This window comes from Rhineura floridana, chromosome 12 (assembly GCF_030035675.1).
Source record: "Rhineura floridana isolate rRhiFlo1 chromosome 12, rRhiFlo1.hap2, whole genome shotgun sequence".
Lineage (NCBI taxonomy): Eukaryota > Metazoa > Chordata > Lepidosauria > Squamata > Rhineuridae > Rhineura > Rhineura floridana.
Genome location: NC_084491.1, coordinates 35,884,854 through 35,902,983, shown reverse-complemented (window position 1 = coordinate 35,902,983; position 18,130 = coordinate 35,884,854). Strand labels below are relative to the sequence as shown.

Here is an 18,130-nt window from a genome sequence, read left to right as displayed (position 1 = left end):
GACATCTTTGCCCTGGAATCTACTCTAGAGCCTTTCAGCTTGCGTGCAGATTGTAGTGTGGATGTGGCTTTCCCTGCTGTGGAAGTGTGTAGACTATGGTGCATGCTCCTGATGTCATCAATTTATGCCAGCGCTTACATGGACCTCCTGCCATCTCTCCTCGCTTAATTTAGATATCTGCAAGGCTCCAGTAACTTGGGAAAGCCCCTGCCAGTCTGGAAGCCCTGGAAAGCCCCTGCCAGTCAGTGCTGGGTCAGTGGACAAATAGTCTGATCTGGTATAAGGCAGCTGCCTACCTTCCCATTTCAAGCCCTTGCATAGATTAGGCAGACCATGAAATGCTGCAGCAACACGCTTCTTGCCCTGTGAAGTGGACTGTGTGGCAGAAAGGGGAAGGGTTGTAGCTCAGTGGTAAAGCATCTGCCTTGCATGCAGAAGGTCCCAAGTTCAATCCCCAGCATCTCCAGGTAGGGCTGGGAGAGACTCCTGCCTGAAACCCTGGAGAGCCACTGCCAGTCAGGGTAGGCAATACTGAGCTAGATGGACTATTGATGTGACTCAGTATAAGGCAGCATCGTATGTTGCTAAAGGGCCTCCAAGCTGATTGACATTCTGTCCTTCTGTTGACTCTGATGGAAAAGTAGAGGTGACCTTGGCCTATGTGTCAGCTGTGTTTCTCATCTCAAATCCTTGGGGGTCTTCTTTTTCCTCCTTTCTCCTCTCCTTATCTCCCCCCCTCAATTCCCCTCGATGGTCCAAATTAACCAGATGGAGTCTACTGATAAAGTAAAGATTGGACATGTGCTTCTCTATCATCAAATCTGCTTGGCTGCTGGAAGAGGATAATGATGGAGCATGAGAAGGGGAGGGCTTTGTGATTGTGTAGAAAGGCAAAAAGATAGGCGGAAGGAAGGAAGGAAGGAAGGAAGGAGATGAGAGAGAGACAGAGAGGGGGGAAGGGAAGGGGATAAACTCAGACTGATCAAGGGAATAGGCCTAGAGTACAAAATTCATGCAGCTGCCTTTGTGCTTAAAATGTCCTTGAAAAAGGAATGATTAACTCAGCTTCCTTCCATAAGCTGCGCCTCACCTTGGAGGAGGAACAGCAGGCTGCTTCTCTTGCCTGCTGTCAGCTTTCATGACAGTTTTTACCCCCATCGCACTGTTGAGAAACAGGGATATTTTCAGATATTGGGTTTTGGGGTTTTTTTGGCATGGGCTTGCACAAGAAATTCCCAGAGGTTTGGCAAAGGAGCACAAGAATCTGTGGCAGCTCCTTCTGCCTTAAACAGGCTTTGTGGTTTATAAGATACTTCCTGTTTGGATGGTCCAAGGCAGAGTGGCTTTCCACAAGAGCCAGTCAGGTGTAGTGGTTAGTGTGTTGGACTAGGGCCTGGGAGTTCAGGGTTCTATACCCGGTCAGCCATGAAACTTGCTGGTGGTGACCTTGGGAGCCAGTCACTGGTTTGTATCCAACATTCTGTATCCATTAGCTGAAGGGCTCTTGTGCTAGTGGACCAGTGAGTTTTAATGCTGCACAACAGAGGGATCCAATGCAACGTAAAGTTGTTGTGCAAGAGATTGCACAATCTGTTGTGCAACAAAGTTACCAGCAGCCTGTTTATGCATTCTCTTGCACAACACCATTCCACTGGTACAAAACATTTCACCAGTGGACCAAATATACCACTAAATGACTTTAATTTAACACTACGTTGGATACAACCGACTGTCTCTTAGAGTAGCCTACCTCACAGGGTTCTTGGGAGGATAACATCGGGAGTAGGGGAGAGCCATGTACATCACCTTCAGCTCTTTGGAGGAAAGGTGGGACAAAAACGTAATAAATAAATAATAAACATTTCTGTTCCATCTCCAGGGAACCTATTCCATGCCGACTCATCTGGTGAGGAAGTCCTGCATTTCTGTTACAGGACTCCAGTGCTTTGCAAAGGATTCTGGGGCCTGCTCTATGCTGCATGTTTCTTTCACACAGAACACTGGCTGGGCCTGTTGAGCCCCACCATGGCCCTGAATGAACTAAACACAACCTAGAACACTCCCAATGCTCTTACAAGATTGGGCATAGCATTGTAGGGGAACATTGGTAGTGCTAGACAAGCTGTCTTTAAGGGAAGCTGCTCCACCACTGTTGACTTTCTTATAGAGGAGTCACTAACTGAGCTTTGGGGAAGCCCAGTGTACACCAGGTCTTGGTTTCAAAGCCACTGCCCTAAGGGATTGTGTGCTTTGCTCCTTTGGCAAAGCGCTACATCTTGTTGCCTGTTGGTCCTGCTTATTGGTGCCACATTAAATTCTCCCTCCGCTTGTAATCAACATCCTGGGATTCTCTTGCCTGCTGAACTCTTATTTATTCATTTCCCCCAAGTGAATTACAGTTGGGCATTTTTATTTTCCAAGGTGTGTGATTGCATGCACAACTTGAATGTCCAGGGGCTGGCTCTTTTCTCTGTCTAGGGTTGTATTCCCACAGCAGTAATTTATCAGAGGGAGCCTGCCGACTGTGGACAGGGCTGAAGCCAGCAGTTGGAGGGGGGCTGAAAGCAAAAAGGAGATGGGCCAACCCCTTTTCTCTCTCCCCCCCTTCCCCCTTGCCCAGTAGGCTGCCAGAGCACAGACTGATCACTTTTGACAGACGTCTGAATTGCTTGCTTGCAGAGGACTTTTTTGAAATTAGGTTGGCAGCCACAGGTGGCCCGGAGAGCCACAGGTGGCCCGCCTGTGCAGTAGGGCCTTATCCGCCTCCACAGGCATTCTTGAAGGTTTCTCTTTCCAGCTGTTGTCAATGGGTTTTATCAATTCACTTAGCGGTATACATGTTCTGCTGGCGAAATGTTTTGCATCAGCAGAATGTTGTTGCCCAACAGAATGGATAATCTGGTTGATGGTAACTTTGTTCCACCATAGCCAGGACAATCTGTTGTGCAACAAGTTTCTGCTAGCCCAACTGTTGCGTTGGATTTTCCTATGTTGTGCAATGTTAAAACTCACCCAATGAGCTAGAGTCCTTGCACAAGTGAGCAGAGAACACTGGAATCAGCCCAATATATCCGGTGCCTTTGTATGCTGGAAGCATTCTAGGGCATCTAACCAAAGGGCAAGGCAAAGTCACTGGCCAGAGAGGCAGGCTGAGGTCAGTTTGCAGAAGGCAGACCAGAGGAGAGGAGCAGAGCAGGTATCAGGGTTGGCCGGAGAAGGTAGGCAAGGTAAGCAGTGGGGGCTGGTGGCTCCATGTCATTGGGACAGTGGATCTGCTCCAGGTTTTAGTCCAAACCTTTCAAGAAGCTGTCCAAGGTGCTTCAGCTCCCACTGAGGGTGAGGATCAGAGTTTGTGCATGCCATAGATGCTTTGGTCCATAGGCTGAGTTTGCCAACAGGAAGAGACGTTATACAGGAACAAGAAAGTTCAGGAAGCAAAAACGGTAAAGAGGGACGGAGCAAGACACACAAACCAGAAAGCTACTTGGGCCTAAAAGTGGACCCCATGGATTCCCAAATTGTGTTTTTTGAAGGGCTCCGATTCAAGTCCAGCTGTGGCTAAGGGACCTTGAAGGGGGTTGGTACCTTTGCCCTATATGCTGCTGCCAAAATTGCCCCATCCCTCCGGCTTCTGTTGTATCGCCTGGATACTCCGCTGGCTTCTTCTTAAGCACATGCACCTAGTGCTGCCAGCAGATGTTTTTGATTGAAGTATTATATAGGGTTAGTGGCTCAAAGGAGTGCTTTCAGGTAAACAGGCAGTCCCAGGGCTGGCCCAAGACATTTTGTTGCCTGAGACAAAGGACAAGATGATGCTCAGTTTCATGGACAAACGCCAGTCAGTTGGCAGCTGAATCTTATTTCAATATTGGCTACAGTACAGCATCCCCTACTGCTGCTAAGGGCAGCAGGCTGGCTTAGGGGGCCACAGATGAGGCTGTGTGGCACACACAGCTCCGTCCACGCCCCATCCCTCAGCATCAGCTCCCTGAGGTGGCTGCCTCACTGTGCCTTATGATAGGGCTGACAATCCTCCATTGCATTGTTTTGATACACTGCTTTCAGTTGCATTGGCATCAGTAGGGCCTGGAATGTGCCCAGAGCCAATGGAATCCTAATTTGGGCATAATCTTTGCTGGGTCTGCTGTGCAGGTGAGCCTAGCTGAAGGCAACATTTGGCTCTGTGGTTAGTTTGGCACTGATGATCTGTGAGTCAGCCTAGACTTCCACCTGCATGTCTGTTAGCAGAGACGGCACTATGCCATGGGGAGGGCCATCAGTAATAAATGTTCAGATTGCCATGACAAATAATGAGAGGCTGAGGCAGCGAAATACCCACAAGTGCAGGATGGCTTCTTGAAAACATATCATTTCTGATTATTGTTGTACTGTTGGGGGCTGTCATAATTTCATTAGTCATGTCTGTGTGAATGGAAACCCAGGTTTAGAGTGGCAAGCCGGAATTGTAACAGAACAAGCCTTTAGAATCTTGCACACAGACTTGGTGGTACAAAATAGCAGAACTCTGTGTGTGTGTGTGTGTGTGAGTGTGTGAGTGAGTGAGTGAGAGAGAGAGAGAGAAGAAATGCAATATCTAGACTTAAATATTGCTTTCAGAATTCAGTTTCCATGTTTCTCATTATTTCTAGCCCATTTTATTGTGAAAATATGTATATGGGCAACACCTGTCAAAATTACAGGAGCTGGAGGAGTTTCTATATAAGATCTGTGGAAGCCAGAGGGTGTGGGGTTCAGAGCTGTCTGTGTAACTAACAGGAGCAGAATAAATTTTGCAAATTTAGAGTGCTAATGCAAATGCGCCTGGTTGATTTTGGTCACAGAATCCAGTGTTGCTTGTCATGAAATCTGGGTCACATTGGTGCAGACTTCGTTATTTAGTAGAGTCCTGGGTGCCATTGGACTTATCCCTCAAGTAGCTCCACTGTTCTTTAAGGGATTGTCTTTCCCTCCTCTTCCTGCATTCTTCTCTCTCTCTGTCTCTCTTGTTCTCCTTTTTCCTTTTGATTTCTTCCAAAGAGCTCGTCCCTTGGATTGTCTTTCTTCTGTCTTGCCAGGATGAAGCGGGCACAATTTGGACCTCATGACTGGCTCTCTCTTCCAGTACCGACTGGCCCCAGTTGGTTGCTCATGGATAATCTAGAACCGGAGACTGCCTACCAGTTCAGTGTCTTGGCTCAAAACAAGCTAGGAACGAGCTCCTTCAGTGAGGTGGTCACTGTGAATACTTTAGGTGAGCCCCAGCGAACTCTGATGATCCAAGGTTCCATAAACTAATATGACATCTTAATTCAAAATGGCATCCGGTTGTATCCAAACATAGATGAAAACCTGTTTCTTGATCTCAGGAACCACCATGCAAAATTTGGTTAAAATCAGTGCAGCTTTGGAAAGTTCGGTCTGCCATTTTTATTCAAAATGGCATCCAACTGTATCCAAACATAGATGAAAACCCACTCCTTCACCACAGAAACCAAAGTTTGGTTAAGATCTCTTAAGAGGTGTCCAAGTGCATAGAGAACAACCAAACACCTTTCAAACTATGTAGAAGATTATTTTTATATACAAAGCAGATGGCATGTTTCAGAATAACTTAAGGTCCCTGCCCTGAGGAATTTACAATGTGAATTTTGACAGTGCAGGAGAAAAGAGAAAAGCCAACATGGAAATGTAATGACATGCTTTGTTTCAGTGGGGCATGCAGTGAAAGGTTGAGCCAAAAGTGTCATGGAAGAGATGCCTTTTGAGGAAACATTTGAGGGAAAAGAGGGGAGGTGGCTCAAATCAGGTATTCGGAGAGGACATTCCAGGCATAAGGAGCAGTAAGATCCAATGTGTTATGGTTCAAATGTAAAACAAGAGACCCGGCTCCACCCTTAGAGACTTCTACCTATATCTGTTTTTTAAATGTTTACTTTTCCTGCCCCCTTCCCATTCCTTTTTTTTTATCCTCAGCATTCCCTGTCACAACTCCAGAACCCCTGGTGCTGGTTACTCCACCGAGGTGCCTAACAGCCAATCGGACACAGCAAGGAGTCTTATTGTCATGGCTCCCTCCAGCCAATCATAGCTTTCCGATTGACCGTTATATCATGGAGTTTCGGGTAGGAGAAAGATGGGAGATTTTAGATGATGCCATCTTGGGCAGTGACAGTGACTTTTTTGCCAAGGATTTGACTCAGGTAAGTTGAGGACAAATTAAACATGCAATGTGGTGTTTTTTCCAGGAAATGAGAGTGAGCTACTGTTTGAACTTAATAGGGATTCCTCAGTGAGAATGCCAGTAATAATGGTCAAGCTTCCCTGACAGACATCTTGTCTGCCTGACTGCTGATCTTTGCCTGCAATGTGCAACCATAGGGGAGTGTTGGGTGTGTTTCAGACTGCTCTCTGAGGAAAGCAAGTTCGTTCTAATAAGCCTGCCCAGCACTCCGTATGAGCTGACTGTACATTCTAGAACTGTACATACATCCTTGGGTCTCCAGGTGTTGTTGAACTGCAACTCCCATCATCCCCAGTGAACTTAACCAATTGTCAGGGATGATGGGAGTTGAAGTCCAACAACATATTGGATTCAAAGCTGGAGAACTCTGTCCTAGGACATAGCCCCAAATCTTCTGTAGAAGTTGTTCCACAGAAGACGTCAAGGTGTTCCTTGGTAAACAAGCTTTCAGACCACCAGAAATGTTCCCGTAATGCTGGGAGAGTATAACACACTGTCCGTACTTTTATCCCCCTCTCAGAATCATCATCAACATCATCATCATCCTGCCCTTCCTCCCAGGAGGAGCCTAGGGTGGCAAACAAAACACTAACACTCTAAAACATCTTAAAAACAGACTTTAAAATATATTAAAACAAAAACTAGGGATGCTTCTGAAATTTTTCTCATCAAATTTCTTCCTTTTTAAAAACTATAAATATCCATATTTCACTAACTACACTAAAAATAAATTCACTAATAGGCAAAAAAATCTCTTGCAGTTTAAGAGCATACTTATAGCCAACAGATATTTCTATCAAACTTTAAAAAGCAGGGAAATTGGGCAGCGATAGTGAATGCACCAGGGGAGCAGGAGACCTGACCTCTCTGAGATATTGTACTGCCCTACAAATTTGTAAAAATGCAAACACAATTTGGGTTAGTCTTTTGATTTGGAGTAAGGAGGGGAGGAAGGGCAGAGGGGAGGAGGGGGATGGGAGAAGGCAGGAGGAGGAAGGGAGGAGGAGGGCAGGTTCGATCATCTGCATGCTTATTGAGTTCAGTGGGATTTACTCCTGAGCAATCATGCTTAGCATACTTATTTATTTATTTTGTTTATTATTTGATTTATATCCCACCCTTCCTCCCAGCAGGAGCCCAGGGCGGCAAACAAAAGCACTAAAAACACTGTAAAACATAAACACAAACTTTAAAATAAAACTGACCATGGGGGGGGAGGAGAAGAGGGAAGAGGGAAGAAGGGAGGAGCAAGGGAGATGAGGTGAAGAAAGGCATAATTTGACACAGATTTCTAGGGTGAATAATGGGAGAAATATAATTTTCTAGGTTAGATTCTCTGTAGAAGCAGTAGTAACACAGGAAAGAAGAAAGTAAGAACACCAACAAACATACAAAAATGTAATTCTCCATCTTTGGAGATGGCAGGTGTAGCCACCACTCACTGTATGTTCAGAGGCACATGTTACCAAATTCTTCCAAGCTACTCAGGAAGTGGATTGGACTGTGAAAGAGCAACTCAAATTGTGTTTGCATTTTGACAAATTTGTAGGGCAGTACAACATCTCAGAGAGGAGGTCACGTCTCTTGTTCCCTGGTGCATTCTCTATAGCTGCCCAATTTCCCTGCTTTTTAAAGTTTGATAGAAATATCTGTTGGCTATAGGTATGTTCTTAAACTGCAAGGTTTTTTTCCCCTATTAGTGAATATGTATCATTGTATCAAGTCTTTTTGTGTGGTGCCCTACCAATGTGTCTCGGTAAGCCCCTTACAGAACGAATTGTGGTGCAGATCACATCAGGATTGTTTTTTTCTTCAGTGTGTTATCGGTATGGAAATGCATTTCAGTAACATATTGGGGGCAGATATTGATGAACTGAAAAAATGGCAAACTGCATGCTCTAGTTCTAGAATTCATTTTAAAAATTCTCTTATTTCACCTGGAATTCAGGAGAAGCAGAGCACAGGGTTTGACAAACCCATGGGAAAAATCAAAGCATGGCAAAAGGGAAATCTGCTAATCCCAGCACAGAACTCCAACATGATGTCACTGAATGTTTTGATGTGGTTCTGCCTTATCTTCATAGTGAATCTTTTTAAGTGGTGCCTTGTATTCAGGGAGGAATCCTGAAACTCTGTGTGATGCCAAGGTTAACATTTTGCCATCCCTTCAGTCTACCATTTGGCTACCACCCAACAAGACTCAGCTTCTCTTCCTTTACAGACAGTCATTACTGCTAGAAAATCCAGTCATTTCTGAGTGGAATCTTCAAGTGTGAAAGGGAAGGCTGATTCACACATAGATATATGTCACATAATGACCATGAAAGGGGTTACTTGCATGTGTGAATGAGCCATTCCAGATGCAAAAGAGCTTTTATAACCAATGCTTTTCAGTGGAGGTTCTTCATCCATTTGGCTTTGAGCCATCAAGTGATGGGCAAATATGACTAATTTGTTCTCATTTTTTCCTCCCTGTTGAGTGGATATATTTTCATGTTCCCTGTTCTCTTTTAACAAGACTTTTAAGTAGAGACCTTATCTCAGTCTGTATCTGTGTTGGAATTGTTTTTAGATTTTTTGAAAAGACACTTTAAATAGACTTTTTAAGGATGTTCTAAAGATTTGTTTTTACAGACATCTTAAAGATGTTTTCAGATATGTTTTTGTTTTTAAGGTGTTTTTGTTTGCTGTCCTGGACTCCTTCTGGGAGGAAGGGTGGGATATAAATTTTATAAATAAACAAACAAACCATGATTCATGGTGGCATTAGTGTTTTATTGAGAACATCAACATTGGTGACAGCTGATTGTGATTGATGACCGACATCTTTCACCCTGTAGGACACGTGGTATGAGTTTCGAGTTCTGGCTGTCATGCAAGACCTCATCAGTGAACCCAGCAACATCGCTGGTGTATCCAGCACAGGTAAGAAAGTGCTTTCCTCCACCTCCCTTGAAGCTTTTTCACCAGTCAACTCTAATTTTTGTAAAGTCAAGATAATTATGAGGAGCAGGGCCTTCTTGATTATGGCCTCAGAACTGGTTCTTGAATCTCGGCTGTACTGTACATGCTTTTCTGTTGGCTCAGGATTTCTAGTGTTGCAGGCCACTGTACGGAATAGTTTCCCCTCTGTTGTCATTTTTATTATATTTATTTTGAAGCACTATGTTTACTGTTAATATTTTTGAGCTTGCACTACACCTCTATAGGAAGGCAACTGCTACATTTTAAACTTAATTCATTAAGTGAGTAACTTTATGCAGACTGAAATGTTGAATTCTGGACTCCACCATCATGGTGTGTTTTTGTATGCTACAAATTTGTTGCACCTAGATTCTAGTATTCCTGCACACCAGGGAGAGGGCTGCTCTAAATTTTTCTGTCCGGTGTGCTTACTTACTACACACAGGACATTTTTTGCATGGGGAAGCGTTCAAATATATGACACCACTAATTGCAGCCTGAAGTTGTATAGTCCAAAATTCTACATCTCAGTCTGCATAATATGCATGGTAGCTCTTGTCCTATCCAGTGCTGGCCTCTAGTGGTACTTCTAGGTGTGTGTGTAGACTGCTTACTGTGTGAAGCAGTAAAGTTCTTGCTTCATCACTTTCCAGCTGTTTATCACATGATTATTAAACAGCTCTTGTGTATAGTCACTGTACTTCTTTTGCATACATTTAAGCTCTTATGTAAATTGTGGGGTTTTTTGCATTTCATTTCTCATCTGACTTTACTGTTTACACTTTCTCCTATATGTGCATGTGTGTGCACATATGTGTACATGCACATATACAACCCTGCTGGAGATCACATTTCATGAATCTCAGTGGAGGCTTGTGGCTCCAATGCCACTGGGGCGGTGAATCTGCTGCAGGTTTTAGTCTGAACTTTCAAGGAACTGTCCAAGGCTCTGGAGTCAGTGGGATAGTGAATCCAGCACCTTTGACAGCTCCTTGAAAGTTTAGAATAAAACCTGGAGTGGATTCATTGCCCCACTGACATCAGAGCCACCAGCCTCCACTGATGAATCTGACGTCGACTTTGGTCCATGAAAGTTTATTCCTGGCGTAAGGAACTGAGGTCAGGCCCTCCAGATGTTGCTGGACTACAATTCCCATCTTCCTTGATCATTGGCCATGCTTGCTGGGGCTGATGGGAGATCTGGAGGGCCACAGGTTTCCTGCCCCTAGCTTATGCCACAATAAAACTGCTGTCTTTGTGGTGCCACAAGTCTTGTTTTTTTCACAAGTGTTTGAGATGGTGAATATTGTCCCAAGGCACAGAAACCCCTTCAAGAGTAGTGCAGCATGGCAACACCAACAATTTTCACATGGAATCTTCTGAAGGTACCATGAAAGGAATTCCACTCATTTATTCTTATTCTCACTGTGAAAAGCCCAAGTGCCCAGAGCAGTGTCCTAAGAGGTGCTCCTATTTTCGGTCTCTCCCAGACATATTTCCACAGCCAGACTTGACAGATGAAGGCTTGGCCCGGCCTGTGCTGGCAGGAATAGTTGCTACCATTTGCTTCCTCGCTGCTGCCATACTATTCAGCACTCTAGCCGCCTGCTTTGTCAACAAGCAACGCAAGCGGAAACTCAAGCGCAAAAAAGGTGAGCCTATGCGTGATGCTTCCTGGCAAACCTGCACGATATCCATCTCAGTGTGAATGTTTTTCAGGGGAGAGAATATGTGTTCAAACTATCCATCCCCCCTGCTACCCTACTTCAAATGTCTGTCTACACTCCCACTTGCCTGCTTTGGGTTCTGTCTGTCTAAGTTTTACACAAAGTGGACCCATTGGCCCTGAGTTAGTCATGTCCATTCATTTTTATGTGTTTACTCTGAGTGTGACTAAGATGAAACCCTTTCTCTCAAAAAGCATTCAAAGCCACAAGACCTAAGCCATGTAAAACTGGCTGGAATGAGGCCTTGGGTGGTATCCAGTGTAGGGATGGGATCTGTTGGCCAGTGTGGCTTCAAAAGCATTCCATTGACAGGCAGTATCGATTTGAGTTTGGTCTTCATCCGCTATACACTGCTTTTACTAGTCTGATTTTTTTCCTTTCCCAAAACGTTGATACTAATATCAATATTTTCTTTCAAAATGTTGATATTTTGCAAGGAAATATCCATAAATGAAAGAAAATATCAAAAATATTGATAAAGGAAAGGAAAGCAGCATTGCTGCCATTTCCTCCTCTGCTGTGACTGAGATTGGTCAGTTTTCACTTTAGGAGAAACTGGCTGTTTTCCTTTTGGAAAGGAAAGGAGAAGAGAAGCTTTCAGTGCCCTCCCACTCCCACCTCCTCCTTGTCAAGCCCTGAGTCCTTAACACGGACAAGACTTGGCTTGCTTCCTTCTGCTTGGAACTTGGATTATTTGAATGGAGGAGGGCTGGGGGGGGAGGGAGGGAGGGAGGGAGGGAGGTACTGCTGTGCTATGCTGTGAGTAAAATCAATGAAAGAACAATATATTTGAGGGAATATTCAAGGGGAAAAAATCCGGTGTTGGGGAAAAGCCACAGAAGTTCAGAGCAAACAGGATTGCTCCACAAAGATGTAGTTCCACAAAGTTCAAATGAAGCTCCCTAGGTGATCTTGGATCAATCACTATCTCTCAGCCTAGCCCTACCTCATAGGGGGTTGTATTGAACTATGTCTTACTCAGAGGAGATACACTGGAATTAACGAACCTAGGGTAGTCATATCTGTTAACTTCATTGGGTCTACTCTGCATAGGTCTAGCATTGGATACCTACTCAGAGTTGTTGTGAGGATTAAATGGGAAAGGGAATAGCCATGCACACCACCTTGAGCTCTTTGGAGGAACGGTGGGATATATACGTAATAATGAAAAATGATAATAAATAAATAGTGGTAATAATACCACCTCCACAAAACAACTGATATTGGAGAAAAAGAATTTGGCCTTGCCTTCTCCCTGAAATGTCAATTTTATATGTGCAAAGAGACCTGTACATTTAATTTTAAGAACTCTTCTTCTCTGCAAGTCCTGTAGGGAAGAAAACCAGCTTCCATTGCCTGTAAAGGTCAGTTTCTTATTGTGTGATATCTTTTCCTTCCCCTTTTTATTCTTTTCCAGACCCTCCTCTCTCAATAACCCACTGTAGGAAGAGTTTGGAGTCTCCGTAAGTATTGTGTCGCAGTTGACCTCCAAGTTGTGATTCTACTAGGCGATCCTTATATGAAACAAAATTGAGCAAGCAAGAGACCAATGTTTGTTTATTGGTTTGTTTGTTTAAGGCATTTATATTCCACTTCTCAGGCAGACCTTGCAAAGCAGTTTACATAAAATAGTTAAAACAATAAACATGAATACAACAAAAACAAGGACAACTTTTTTTTAAAGGAAACTATTTCTCTTTCTTCCTGTCCTCAGGGTGAGACAGAAGCCCCTGTGGCCACAGCTGAGAGAGGGAGAGGCCACTGCTTTTAGCTGGCTGGCAGCCATGCTCTATATCCCTATCCCACTTTTGTACCTGAAGAAGGGCTCTGAGGCCAGAGCAAGTGCACCGTCCACGATATCTCTCTAGGATAAACTCCAGCCTCAGCCCACAAGGCTCTTGGTTAGAAATATACAGTACTTCCCATTCCTCCTATACGTTGCTTTCTAACACATCCAGTGTTTTAGGCCAACCTGGTGCCCTGTAGAAGTTTGGACTACAATTCCCATCAGCTCTAACCGGCACAGCTGGGGCTGCTGGGAGTTGTAGTTCAAAACATCTGGAGGGCATCAAGTTGGGGAAAGGCCACTTTAGGCTGATTTGGCTTTGTAAAGAAGAAGTAATATTACTAACACCCTTCGCTAACCTCTTACAAGCGTTCCTTATTCATTTTACAAGCAGTGAAGGCTTTCATGTTCTTTTTTCCCAGCTGTGGTGCCAAGCAAATCGCAGACCCTGGCCTTCCTTCTCTGTGACCCATCCACCTTCCTTCCTTTCTTTCTTTCCTCTGGCCCAGGTTGTCCTCTGGGAAAGTAAGCCCCGAGAGCATCCGGACACTTCGGCCTCCTTCCGAGTCCTCCGACGATCAGGGCCCACCTGGCAAGCGAATGCTGAGCCCCGGCAAGGAGAAGGAGCTCTCTCTTTATAAGAAGACCAAGCGGGCCATCAGCAGCAAGAAATACAGTGTTTCCAAGGCTGAAGCGGAAGCCGAGGCGACCACCCCCATCGAACTCATCAGCCGTGGGCCGGATGGCCGCTTTGTCATGGATCCTTCTGAGATGGAGCCCTCGCTCAAGACCCGCCGAATAGAGGGCTTCCCCTTTGTGGAGGAGACGGACATGTACCCAGAGTTCCGCCAGTCCGACGAAGAAAACGATGACCCTGTGATGCCTGCTTCTGTGGCGGCCCTCAAGGCCCAACTGACACCTCTCTCTTCCAGTCAGGAGTCTTACCTTCAGCCACCAGCATACACTCCCAGATTTCATCGGGGCCTGGAGGGGACGGGTGCCCTGGAGAGCCGCCTCCAAGCTACCGGACAGGCCAGGCCTCCAGCCCCCAGGCCCTTCCACCACGGCCCCTACTATGGTTACCTCAGCAGCAGCAGCCCTGGGGAGATGGACCCTCCGCCTTTCTACATGCCCGAGGTCAGCCCTCTCAGTTCTGTTGTGTCCTCCCCTCCTCTGCATCCTGAAGGGCCCTTTGGCCACCCCACCATCCCTGAGGAGAATGGAGAGAATGCTTCCAATAGCACGCTGCCCCTGACCCAGACTCCGACAGGGGGCCGGTCCCCTGAACCATGGGGCAGGGCTGAGTTCCCTTTCAGTGGCCTAGAGTCTTCGCCCATCATGTTTCCTCACCAGCTGCACCAGTGTGAAATGAGTGAGAGCATGCAGCCAAAGGCCAGTCTTCCTAGAGGGCCACCACCTTCCTCCCTCCAGGTCCCTGCATCTTACCCTGGCATTCTGGCCCTGGAGGCACCAAAGAGTTGGACGGGCAAGTCACCGAGCAGGAGCCAACCTTCTGTGCCCACTGCCGCCACCAAGTGGCAGGACAAACCTATGCAACCGATGGCGAGTCAAGGGCAGCTAAGACATACCAGTCAAGGCATGGGCATACCTGTGTTGCCTTACCACGGGCCGTCCGAGTCAGTCAGCCACAGCGGCACAAGCACATTTGGCCTGGACACCAGGTGGTACGACCCCCAACCTAGACCTCGGCCCAGCCCTCGGCAAGTCAGGAGGGCTGAGCCCAGTTTACATCAGGTGGTGCTACAACCTTCGAGGCTTTCCCCCCTGACCCAAAGCCCCCTCAGCTCCCGCACCAGCTCACCAGAGCTGACAGCACGTGCCAGACCACGGCCAGGTCTCATCCATCAGGCAGAGATGTCCGAGATCACCCTTCAGCCTCCGGCGGCAGTCAGCTTCTCCCGCAAGTCTACTCCGTCAACGGGATCTCCCGCCCAGAGCAGCCGGGGAGGGAGCCCCAGCTTCCGACCGGCCATGGCCTTCACCTCTTTGGGCACTGGCTATCCCCCTTCTCAGTGCCCCTCCCTGCCCATGGAGCCCATAGACGTCTTTGGACAGATCCCCTCTCCGAGGAGGGGAGGGGAGGAGATTCTTAGGCCGGAGCCAACACCGACAACCAGTTCAGGGTAAGTGTCCGTGTCTGGAACTTGCCTGTTTCCCTTTAACCCAGCCCTCCTTTCCCTTCCCACCTCACCTGCTCCCATTCCTTCCCGCAAGCTCTTCCCCTGCCGCCATCACCTGAATCCATGTCGAGGCACACTGCAGCATCCTTTTTGGAGATGTCTTCCAGTTGGAATTTCTAGGATTCCCCCCCCCAATCAAGCTTGCAGTGTTGGGCTACTGCCTGCGAACGTTAGATTCACTGAGTGCCTTGCCTTTGGAATGGTTTGCAGTTGCTTCTTGTCCGTTATCTCAAGAGTCCACCTTTCCCCCACCCCCCGCTGCCCCTCAGAAGGAATAAAAATCCAGGCTTGCTTTTTATTTGGGAGTTATGTGCTGGGATGAAATGAAGAGGGTCCAAATGTCTAAAAATTGTACGTTCAGGTGATGGGTGTTTTTTGTGCTGAGCAAGTCAGCCCCAGATGTTACCAGTATTTTCCTCTTCTAGTTCCTGGCTGTTTACTTTCCTGGGACTTTAAGGCCTTGGGGCCGCTCTTTGCCTTCTTCACATCCTTCTTTCCCCCCTGAGAGAGTTTGTCATCCATCATGAATGAAACGTGGCCACACAAGCCGCCTTTTTCCACACCATCTCCAAAAGGGGTGCTGCACCCCCCCCAAAAAGACTTGGGCAAGGCGAGAGAGCATTAGCCACACGAACAGCTTGTAAAGAGAAGACCAAAAAACAAACAAACACCAAAATCTACCCCAAACACACAGAAGTCCAATCAGGAAGCTGCCAGCATTGTTGGATCCTGTCCATGAAAGGGACTGCAGCTGGTTTTCCAGGTACCAGGGTTGCACCAGGCAAAGCGTCTCTTTCTGTCTGTTTCTTCCCTCTCCTCCCACACACCTCTGTCTTTTGCGGCACCTGCAGGCGCTCTCTCTTTCCATCCTTTTGCCTTTGTTGAAACAATTGTTTTGTCCTCCATGTCGTGGAGCTTGAGCCCCCCTCCCTCTCTCTCGATCCCCGACCTTGTGGAAATGAGTGGGGTATTTTTTAATGGCTTGATGTAAACACGGGTAGATCAATTTGGACCAGGAAGGGAGAGAGAATCCAACAGCATCTGAGAAAGGAAAAAAAGAAAGAAAGCTTGGGGCAGTTAGAATGTGCGGTCGACCTGGTATGTGAGCTAAGTGTTGGTTGCTTTAAGTTCACTGTGAGGAAAAAAACCCAGTGAGATTTTAGTGTAGTGTGGGAGGCTGGCTTTTCACCCTCTTGCGATGCCCCCTTGTATTTCACCTACACTCTCTGGTGCCTGGAAGCTCTTAAGCCTTCAGAAGCCCAATTAGCATGGTTATTGGTTGCTGCTTTAAGAGATTAGACCCGTAGGACAAGAGAGATGTAGTTGCACTAAAGGGACTGTGAAGGACTAACTAAATGAAAGCAGCCTCCACTACTTTAAACATATGTATGAATGTACATATAGATAGTCTCAAACTTAATGGATCCAAGGCATACACTCAAAAGCCAGGGATGGGGAAATCTCAGGAGACTCTAGCGCTAGCGTGGGAACCTTTGGCCCTCTAGATGTTGCTGAACCACAATTCCATCCATCCTTGGCCATTGGCCATGCTCTGCTAAGGCTGATGGGAGTTGAAGTTCAGCTACATCTGCAGGCCAGAGGTTCCCCACTTCTGCTCTAGAGGACATTATGAACTATGAACGTCGTACTGGTTTTCATATCACTTTAGCTGTCATGGCTTCCCCCATAGAATCCTGGAAATAGTAATGTGTGTTTTTTAAGTGCCGAACACCTATCAGAAATCCCTAGCCTCCAGACATTTTAGTGCTGAAAACCCAACTGTGTCCTCCCCCAAATCATTGCCAGGTTGCTCCCCATTAACAGCACCCCAAACCATTTGTTGCCCAACTTAATGATGAGGCTGGCCCCTCCCTCTTCATGCAACTGCAATTCCCAGGATTCCCTGGGAGGAGGAAACAGCCAATGAGCTTCTTTTTAAGCCTGTAGTGTAGATATGCCCTTGGTGTGTTAGCACCCTCTTGTCTGTGCTTTGGAGCCATGCCTTCTATACACTTCAGTCATCCTGTCTCTTCTTTCTGTTTCTTTCCCCCTTTGTTTTTCCAGCATTGTTTGTTTTTTGTGTTCTGGTTTCTTTCCCCGCACTCTTCCTTTTGGATTTATTTACTTATTTTTTTCCTTTTGACTTGCTGATGTCTTGTGGAGCTTGGCTCCTTGCGGGTGTTGATAACTGCTTTGTTTTTGATTAATCTCAGCTATCTGGGCAGTGTTGTCGAGACAAGCTACTCCTCAGCTCAATAGGTAAGGGCGATCAATGTCTGAAAGGATGGTGCTTGGGCTATGGGGCTTGGTTGGGGTGAGGGGCATGGGAGGGGATTCCAAAGGGGCTTTTTCCCAGTAACATATATTTTTTTCCTTTAAAGGGGAATAAGGAATTGGAAAATCCAGGACAAACCTTTGCACACTTAGTCTCTGTGGCTTTTGGGTTCCCTCAATCTGTGGTGCATCTCTGTCTTAGGTTCACATGCAGGATAAACCTATCAGTGGCAACTAGTCATGGCTCCTATCTGCCACCTCCAGGCTCAGAGGTGCAGCATGGCTCTGAATGCCAGTTGCTGGGAATCACAAGCGGGGAAAGTGCTATTCTGCTTGCACGCTTCCCACTGGCATCTGGTAGACTGCTGTGAGAACAGGATGCTGGACTAGATGGGCCTTTGTCCTGATCCAGCAGACTCTTCTTACATTCTTCTGTTCTTGGATGCTGTTAAACAGGTGCACAGCACACAAATGTGAAGATATATTTGGCCATCTCACACACATTTTCTCATACGCTTCCAAGTTTGTGAAGGCTCATAAATCCTAACCCCTCTTGCCAACTTCCCTTGCTAATCTGTTTCACTTGAGGATTCTGGATCAATCTTTCTCTTTCTGTCACAAAGTGAAATTGGGGGGGGGAAGCAGATGGGAGCAACCATGCTGCTGGCAATAATGTTAGTGTCAGGCGGGGGGGAAGGAGAGGCCTCTTTCCTCTCCAGAGGCTAGGCCGCAATATGGCTGTCTTGACTTTTGTCACACTCCACCCCTTCTCCTCTTAAGAGGTACTCAGGAGAGGAGAGCCTGAGAGCTGCCCATCTTTCTTCGCTGCACTGCCACTGTGGAGGTAGTGAAGAGCAAAGTAGGGCAGGAGTCAACTTAATCCTGATAACTGTGGTAAGGTTTTAAAAAAGGCAAATAACAGCAGAAGCATTCCTGG

The 18,130-nt window shown here is 46.4% G+C and overlaps 1 protein-coding gene across 1 annotated transcript in view; it reads left to right on the top strand.

The window, feature by feature from the left end:
• Positions 1-18,130, top strand: part of IGSF9B (immunoglobulin superfamily member 9B) — a 137,982-nt gene that overhangs the window by 103,048 nt on the left and 16,804 nt on the right. Inside the window, exons 13-18 of the mRNA XM_061592582.1 lie at positions 5,076-5,251; positions 5,974-6,200; positions 9,082-9,166; positions 10,696-10,857; positions 12,350-12,395; positions 13,228-14,862. Of these exons, the coding sequence (XP_061448566.1) occupies positions 5,076-5,251; positions 5,974-6,200; positions 9,082-9,166; positions 10,696-10,857; positions 12,350-12,395; positions 13,228-14,862 (2,331 nt within the window). The remainder of the gene's footprint in view (positions 1-5,075; positions 5,252-5,973; positions 6,201-9,081; positions 9,167-10,695; positions 10,858-12,349; positions 12,396-13,227; positions 14,863-18,130) is intronic.